Source organism: Tupaia chinensis, unplaced genomic scaffold (assembly GCF_000334495.1).
Source record: "Tupaia chinensis unplaced genomic scaffold, TupChi_1.0 Scaffold000168_1, whole genome shotgun sequence".
Classification (NCBI taxonomy): domain Eukaryota; kingdom Metazoa; phylum Chordata; class Mammalia; order Scandentia; family Tupaiidae; genus Tupaia; species Tupaia belangeri.
In genome coordinates this window covers 2316697-2325641 of record NW_006159643.1, presented here as the reverse complement: position 1 = coordinate 2325641, position 8945 = coordinate 2316697, and the positions used below count along the sequence as shown (strand labels likewise).

The window sequence follows — 8945 nt, the reverse complement described above, 5'->3', positions numbered from 1 at the left end:
TTTTCTTTGCTGTAGGGTGCATGTGCTCATCAGAAAGACAGAGAGACAGAAAGCAAGAAATCCGCCCGCCCCGAACCCCCCCGGGGGGGACAACCACGCCGCAATCCCTTCTCCTCCTCCATTCTCCTCTCGGGATCTTGGGCACACACACATGCAATGTACCCAGCATGAGTTTAAGCTACCGGGTCTGGAACTTGAACTGCAGTCAACTACATGGGAGTTCAGCGACATAGCCATTACAGCAACTGCTGGTTCCATCTTTAGGTTTTTAAAGATGAGACCAGTTGATTTTTTTTTTTTGAGTTTGTAAATTAAAAAAAAGAGTATGAAGCTAATGCTTTTTTTTTTCTTCCCCTTACAGCCTTCCGGCCAGAGAAACAAATGAATGTTCCACCTTTGGATACAGTTGTCACTCCAGATGATGTCCGATACTTCACAAATGAAACTGATGATATTGCTAATTTAGAAGCAAGTGTGGTTGAGAATCCTTCTCATGTACAACTTTGGCTCAAGCTCGCATACAAGTACTTGAATCAAAATGAGGGGTAGGTCAGCCTCATATCTTTGTATAAACTGTTGGTGACATTTATATTTTTATGTTCATGGTTTATTTCACCTGTGGTTACCATATTTACTTCCTAGCATCAATAGAGTCTTTGTTTTTTGCTGAAGCCAAAAGCATACTATTGTTTAAAAGCTATTATTTAGCAAGTTTGAGGTTAGATCTTGAGTTTGTGTGCATGGCTCAGCATATAGGTAATACATTATAATAAAAATTCCCAATAGGTTCTTATGTCAAGGTAGGTTTAGTTAAACCAGAAGGACTAACTATTGAGTTTTTTTTAAAAAAATCAACTAGTCATGGGACCAACAGATGGCATAATGATTACGTTGCTAGACTCACACATGGCTGATCAAGGTTCATGTCCTAGACCTGGTGGCTTGAAACTCAGGCTGAGTGTATGTGCATTGCATGTCCAAAATCCCAAGAGGAGAATGAAAGAGAAGGGATTGCGGCGGCATGGCCATGCTCCCAGGGGGTGATTTTTCTCTTTCTGTCTATGTCTTTCTCTGTCTCTCTGGCGAGTATATGCACTCTATAGCTTATATCTCTCTTAAAAAAAATACCAAGTAGTCGTAAGTCTCTTAAAATAATGATAAAATCACAGTGAATCAGGTTCAGTTTTCTGTTAATTTACAATTGAGATTTAAAGTTTATCTAAGAAATTCCACATTCTTGTGAATTTTTTTTCTGTGTACAGTATTTGTATTCAAATAAGGTGAGTAGTAATAAATTTATCTCATAGCCTTTGATAGTTCGTGTTGCAAATTGAATCTTTTAACTTCTGCAGTACTTTTTGATAATAAAGATAAGCCAAGAATAATCTTTAAATATTTAAAGTTATAATTCAGGCTTTTTAAAACAGGCTGCTCTCATATATTTGACCATCTCAAATGTTAGTATAAAAGACTTTAAATAAGGCAGTACTCAGAGTGTTAATAAACCATACATACTTGAATATGGTACTTAACTTTTCTTGTATGTCATTTCCATGTTAATAGGATAAGTTAGAGTGTTTTCTTTTCTGACTCATTTACTGAGTGAAGGCCAAAAGAACTGTACATTATTTTATGAATAGGATCATGAGAGAGAATTATCTTCTCCAAGAGATAGCAAGCCCTTGACTGTTGAAAAGAACTATTATATTGAAAGCTTTGATATTTTGTGCTGGCAATAACTGGCCTTGAGACAGATTTGTTTAACTTTTCCCATTTCTGAACAGTGTAAATCATAAAAGGTATTGTTGAATATGGACATAAAACACACTTGAAGTTGATAATCTTACTGGTTATCGGTACCTTTTGGACAGGTCTTACTTAAAATCTTAATCTTTTTACCTTTGTTGTAAGTAATCTTGATTTTCTTGGTAGGTTCTAATAGAAAATAACTTAGATTCATTAGATTAACCCTATTTAAATTTTCAGACATTAAAAAAATAAAAACGTTAAAAAATAATGCTCCTGCCTATTCTTTTAAACATACAGGCTTTGTTCACAATCTTTGGATTCTGCTTTAAATGTTCTTGCTCGGGCATTGGAAAACAACAAAGACAATCCAGAAATTTGGTGCCATTACCTCAGGTTGTTTTCAAAAAGAGGAACCAAGGAGGAGGTGCAGGAAATGTGTGAAACAGCTGTTGAATATGCTCCCGATTATCAAAGCTTTTGGACTGTGAGTAGAAAAGATAACATAGTCCTGTATCTGTTCATAACTCTTCAGGTCACCTTAAATATTGATATGTGCTTTAATAGACTGTATGCTTTATCTTGATATAGATATAATTACTTTCGGTTTCTAGTAACATCAAAACCACTTCTGGGTCAGATTTAATTTGGACTAAATAAGATCATGATTAGTGAAGAGGTGATTATTATTTTATTGATAAGGAAAATATATAAAATTATTGAGTATCTTATACTTAGCCTTTTTTCTTTTATTCGTTTATTTTTTAAAGTTTTGCCATAGGGCACTTGTGCTTACCAGAGACAGAGAGACAGTGAGAGGGAAAGTGAGAAATCACCCCCCCACACATCAGGGAGGCTGACCCCTCCAGAATCTCTTCTCCTCCACTGTCTGCTTGGACTTTTTGGGCACACACACACATACACACACACACACAAGTATAATTTTCAAGCCACCGGGTCCAGGACTTGAACCATAGTCGGCCATATGGGAGTCCAGCACCCTAACTACCACATCACCTACTGGCCCCACACTTAGCTTTTCTTACACACAGTTTTAGTTTGAGCGAAGGAAAGTATAGTTTTTGCAAACCCCTGAAAATTGTTTTTCTTCTAAATTTCTTATGCTTGAATAAAATTATTAAGAGTGGGACCAGCAGTTGGCGTAATGGCTATGTCGCTGGACTCCCACGTAGTTGACTGCAGTTTGAGTCGCGGACCCGGTGACTTAAACTCACGCTAGGCGCATGTGCGTGCATGCCCAAGCTCCTGAGAGGAGAATGGAGGAGAAGGGATTGCAGTGTGGCCATCCTCCCTGGGGGGTGATTTTTTTAGCTTTCTGTCTTTCTGTCTGTCTCTGTCTTTCTGGCGAGCACACGCGCCGTATAGCAAAACCTCTACAAAAAAAAAAAAATTATTATGAGTAACAGGAAGCATTTTTTCTTTTTATTATGTACCTATCACATATGGAAGTAATTTTTTTTTTTTTTTGGCAAGGTTTCTCGCTATAGGGCGCGTGTGCTTGCCAGACAGAGAGAGACATAGAGACAGAAAGCAAGAAATCACCCCCAGGCGGGGTGGGCACGCCGCAATCCCTTCCCCTCCATTCTCCTCTCGGGATCTTGGACACGCACGCACACATGCCCGGCGTGAGTTTTAAGCCACCAGGTCCGGGACGTGAACCGCGGTTAACTATGTGGGAGTCCAGCGACATAGCCATTACGCTAACTGCTGGTTCCCTATGGAAGTAATTCTAATCTATTATTCACACCACCATTGAGTCTTGTGAAGATAAAAAGATCTGGTGGAAAAAAATGAATTTGTCCTCTTTCTTTGAGTGAATAGGATGCTTCCTATTCAGACTTAAAATTTTAATTTATCCATCTGTGAAGTAAGTATTTGTTAGTATCTGAGTATTTATCAGCTGAATTCAGGAACCTTTAGATTCAGTTCAGATAAATCTGTTGCTGTCCAATCTGTCATTTACTTGTCAATGAACATTCAGAACCAAATAGATTTTGATAGCATGGAATCCCTTAATGAATGGGCTTGCTACTCCCAGTCTTAACTATCTGAACTCAAGTACTGAATAAAACTGGGTAGTGAAGGGGACTTAATTTTTTGACCTGAAACCTTGTACCAACTTAATGAGATTGATCACCGCAGGATTTTTAAGAGTGTGAAATATTCAAAAGATGTAATGTTTTTCCTTGAGGTTGTCTGTTCTAAGAATTTTCAGTCACACACCTAAGCTTCATGTCTTCATGTGACCACAAATATGTGAGCTTTTGGATATCCTTCATGGTCTTGCTGAGATTTACTTACTGATCAGGGACGAGAGACAAAATTGCTTCTTTGACCATTCTGAAAGTACATTTGTACTGTTTTAATTTTCATCTGATTCCACTTTCTAGCATGTGGAAGAAGGGGAAAATCTGTTTTAGTACTAAAAGATAGGTTTATGTATATTTATAATTATTCTTTCTACAGAAACTGAAGAGGTGATACGAGAGTTTTTTAATGAAATGTGAAAGTAGTTTTAGCTTATTCCTATAAAACAGTATTAATCATATGAAATCCCTTTGGGCAGTTTCTACATCTAGAAAGTACCTTTGAAGAAAAGGATTACGTATGTGAGAGAATGGTGGAGTTTCTGATGGGAGCAGCCAAGCAGGAAACGTCAGTTATCCTGTCCTTTCAACTGTTGGAGGCGCTTTTGTTCAGAGTTCAGCTACATGTGTTTACTGGAAGATGCCAAAGTGCTCTTGCAATATTACAGGTAAATATTTATTATAGCGTTTCATTGCATTTTGTATAGAATGTTTTAAAGTTCTAAAATATTGGGTTGTTGAAAAAGTCATGACACATTTTTGCATAGAAAACCAAGTCATGACTTTTCTAAGACCCAGTAGATAGCAGTGTTTGAGGGTTGAGTGCACAGGCTTTGCATTTGAATCCTCGTTTTGACTCTTACTGAGTAAGTTGTGTGATAGTGGGCAAGTTCATTACTGTCTCATTTGCTTGATACAGATAATAACTTTATTTACATTGGAGTTATATTATAAATAGGACTCATTTTAAAAAAAATAAATTTTCTCATTTTACCTAGAATGCATTGAAATCTGCTAATGATGGAATAGTAGCTGAATACCTTAAAACAAATGATCGATGTTTGGCATGGCTGGCCTATATACATCTTATTGAATTCAACATTCTCCCTTCAAAATTTTATGATCCATCTAATGCCAATCCTTCAAGAATTGTTAATACAGAACCATTTGTAATGCCTTGGCAAGCAGTTCAAGATGTAAAGACTAATCCTGACATGTTGTTAGCAGTTTTTGAAGGTAAGTATACCTAGTTATAAATTATAACATCAACTGTTATAAATTTTAACATCAGTGTTTAGAAAGCAATATTCACATTATTGTGATTATTTATAATTAAGTGGAACAAGTTATGTGTTGTACGTTGTAGTTTCAAAATTTATATAAATTAAAGATTAAAGATTGAATCAGGTGACTATGAAAACAAGGAATTATACTACATAATTTTTCCAATTATGGGAAAATCTATCAAATATGTAGCTATAAAGACTATATAGATTGGCTGAATTGATTGAATCATACTAGGTACTTTTTTAAAAAAAGCAATTTATTAAAGTAGAAGTTTAAAAGGATATGTCTTATTTTCAACTAATTAATATTCTCTCAGTCAATTTGATTGCTACTGTATACTAATGATGTATCTCCTATGGAACACAAAGTATAAAGCTCATTCCTAAAAAGGATATAGCTTAGTGAGAAGATAAAACCTACATCTTTAACATCATTAAACATACAAGGCCACATAATTGTGTATTGGTATATAGTCTAAAATGTAAGCACAGAAGAGTCAAGGATCTGTGATTTATAGTTATTTGATACCAGCTATGAACCCAAAGAAGATGATTGATGGCATGATCAAGAAAATCTTCTTGGAAGATTGAAGCTTGGAGCTAAACCTTGAAGCATCAAGAGTCAAAACAAGGGTGTGACATAGTGGGCCTCCTTAAAGATGGGGAGGCCCTTCTTAAGTTTACTGTACATTTTCAAGTAACTTGTTTGATATCTTGACTGTGTATTAAATGCTTAGTACATGCTTATTGGCTAACTCAATGAAGAAAGGAAAAAAAGAAAGAACTAAATATACAAAAAGTAACAAATACATAAAAATTTGTGTATTGGATTAAAGGAGAGATTGGAAGAAAGGGGAGTCCTTATCAAAATGAGAATTCTGTGTTGGACAGTAGTAGGGATTAAGCTTGATACATGGAATGATACCAGATTTTCAAGAACTTTGAAAGTGTAGTAGACTTGATGACAGTTTAAGTTCTTTGAGGAATATGCTTGGAGAGAGATGATTAGGTTGCCAGGAAAGTCATGACTTTTTTTTTTTTTCTATGTTTTGCTATGCATAATGTGACATGACTTGGAAATAATTTGGAACAGAAGAAAGTTAAGGAAGTGGACCTTAAGTAGATATTATGGATAGATAAATGGATTTGAGAGTTATTAACATAGAAATTACAACATTACAAAGCAATTTACAGTTTTTAATGTGTTCTCAAAGTGAATTATTTGGTAGTTCAAACTATGACCTATTTTCCCTGAGGAAATGAGATTTAAGAGCATAACAGGGGTAAAAGGAGTAGAGTCAGTGAATGAAACTAACAGGAAACGTAAATAATCTCACAGAAGCAAGAAGAAATGAAAAAACGGAAGCACATTGTACATGTAAATAAAATAAAATGAAGGTAGAGGTGAGCTTTTAGGTTTATTTAAATATGAACCTTTATAAATGAGCTTTAAGAGAAGAGTTTCAGAATGATGACATTCACTTTTTTTAAATGCCAAAAGGTGTATATTCCTATGTGAGAGAGAAGGTACCTCCCTCCTTCTCCTAACAAGGATCTAGTCATCCAACATTCCTTTTTCCTCTTTTTTTTTTTAAGAGAGAGAGTTTTGCTGTAGAGCGTATGCACTAACCGCAGAGACAGAGAGAAAGTAAAAAAACACCCCCAGTGTGGAGTGGTCATGTCACATTCCCTTCTCCTCTATTCACTTCTCCAGATTTTGGACATGCTCGCACATGTGCCCAATGTGAGTGTCAAGCCTCCAGGTCCAGTACTTGAATTGTGGTTGGCCATGTGGGAGTCCAGCAACATAACCCTTATGCCATTTGCTGGTCCCTCTTTTTCCTCTTAATTTTCATTCCTGTCAGGATCCTGGACTGGAGTGTATGTGCCCAGCATATTTTTCAAGCTGATGAGGCCAGGACTCATACCTGAGTCAGCCATGTGGGATCCAGCTTCCTCACTACAGTACCTAACCTCTGTGCTACAAAGCTAGCCTGACATTGAATACTTTTTTTTTTTTTTTTTTAAGAGAGGTTTTTGCTATAGGGTGTGTGCGCTTGCTGGAGACACACACAGAAAGACAGAAAGTGAGAATTCACTACCCTGGGGGGATGGCCATATGGCACTCCCTTCTCCTCTCAGGATTTCAGGCACGCATACACATGTGCCTAGTGTGAGTTTTAAGCTGCTGGGTCTGGCAGTCAAACCACAATTGACTGTGTAGGGGTTCAGCAACATAATGATTATGCCATCTGCTGGTCCCAACATTGACTTTTTTTTTAAAAAAGGAATTACTTATTTAATTATTATGCATTCATTTATTTTCATTTGACCAGAGAGAGAGAGAGAGAGAGAAAGAGAGAGAAAAGAAAGTAAGCCACCAGCTCTGAGACTAGAACTGTGGAGGGTCATGTGGGAGTGTCCAGCACATTAACCACCACACCCCACCTGCTTGTCCTCCAACATTGACTTTTAAACTGCAAATCTGGGAAGGCTTGCTATCAAGCAAGCATGGCAGAAGTGATGACAGTCGTGCAAAGTAAAACATATTATTGTATAAGACGCAGCAAGGTCAAGTAAAAGACTGTTCTTTTCTTCCTTCCTTCCTTCCTTTCTTTATTTCTTTCTTTTAAAGAGAGATTTTTGCTATAGGGTCCGTGAGCTCAGCAGAAGGACAAAAAGCGAGAAGCCACCCTCACAGGGGTGATGGCCCTGTTGCAATCCCTTCTCCTCCTCTCTGCTCTTGGGACTTTGGGCACACATGCACACATACACACATGCTTGGCGTGAGTTTCAAGCTGCCAGGTCTGGGACTTGAACTGCAGTTGACGATGAGGGAGTTGAGTGACATAACCATTATGCCATCTGATGGTCCCGTAAAAGACTCTTTACAAGGGGAAAAGTGTGTTTCGAAGGAATAAGGAAAAGACCTAGTTTAAGAGGAAACATTTAAATGGCTGTTGAATAGCAGAACAAGATCTCATTTGAAATGGTTATGGAAAAAAATGAAAAGATAATTTATTTTGGTATTTTTTTCCCCCCTTAAGATGAGTTTTAAGGAATTTAGATGTGGAATAATTGCAGAGACACTGGTCTAAGTGAAAACAATAATAGAAGTAAGAACTTATATTTAATGGTTTATTCTTACCAGGAAAAGTGAAGAGATTGCATTTTAGGAGTTTGAAGATACCTCAAATACTTCTTTTGGATAAAAGCCAGAAAATTCAGTAAAGATTAGTAAGACTGGGCACGCAAAGGGATAGATTCATCTTCTCATTGGTCTCTTAGAGTTGAGATAACACAAATCAGTTATTCATTTTACTTTTGATTCACTCTGTTATGTTTTTGGATAGATGCTGTGAAAGCTTGCTCAGATGAGAGCCATACTGTTGAGGAAAGGATAGAGGTCTGCCTTCCACTTTACACAAACATGATTGCCCTGCACCAGCTCCTGGAGAGGTAAAAACTTAATTGATAAGTATCTGACATTGTGTTAAAAATTGATCTTTTCATTGTTTAGCAATCTCTCTTTTCTTTTTAAGGTTTGAGGCTGCAGTGGAGCTTTGTAAACACTTATTGGAGTCATGTCCCATGAACTGCCAGTTGTTGGAAGTCCTTGTTGCTTTATATTTGCAAACAGATCAACATGACAAAGCCAGAGCAGTGTGGCTCACTGCATTTGAAAGAAACCCTCAGAATGCAGAAGTTTTTTATCACATGTGTAAATTTTTCATCTTGCAGGTAAGAGACTCATAATTCTTTTTTATGTTTATTATATCTCTTCAGTGAGTGAGAGATAGGGAAA

The 8945-nt window shown here is 36.9% G+C and overlaps 1 protein-coding gene across 1 annotated transcript in view; it reads left to right on the top strand.

Annotated features, from left to right (window-relative positions):
- Positions 1-8945, top strand: part of ZFC3H1 (zinc finger C3H1-type containing) — a gene marked incomplete in the record, with an annotated part of 69337 nt that overhangs the window by 44539 nt on the left and 15853 nt on the right. The window contains 6 exon segments of the mRNA XM_014586918.2: positions 362-545; positions 2047-2233; positions 4334-4522; positions 4853-5090; positions 8494-8599; positions 8683-8881. Of these exon segments, the coding sequence (XP_014442404.1) occupies positions 362-545; positions 2047-2233; positions 4334-4522; positions 4853-5090; positions 8494-8599; positions 8683-8881 (1103 nt within the window).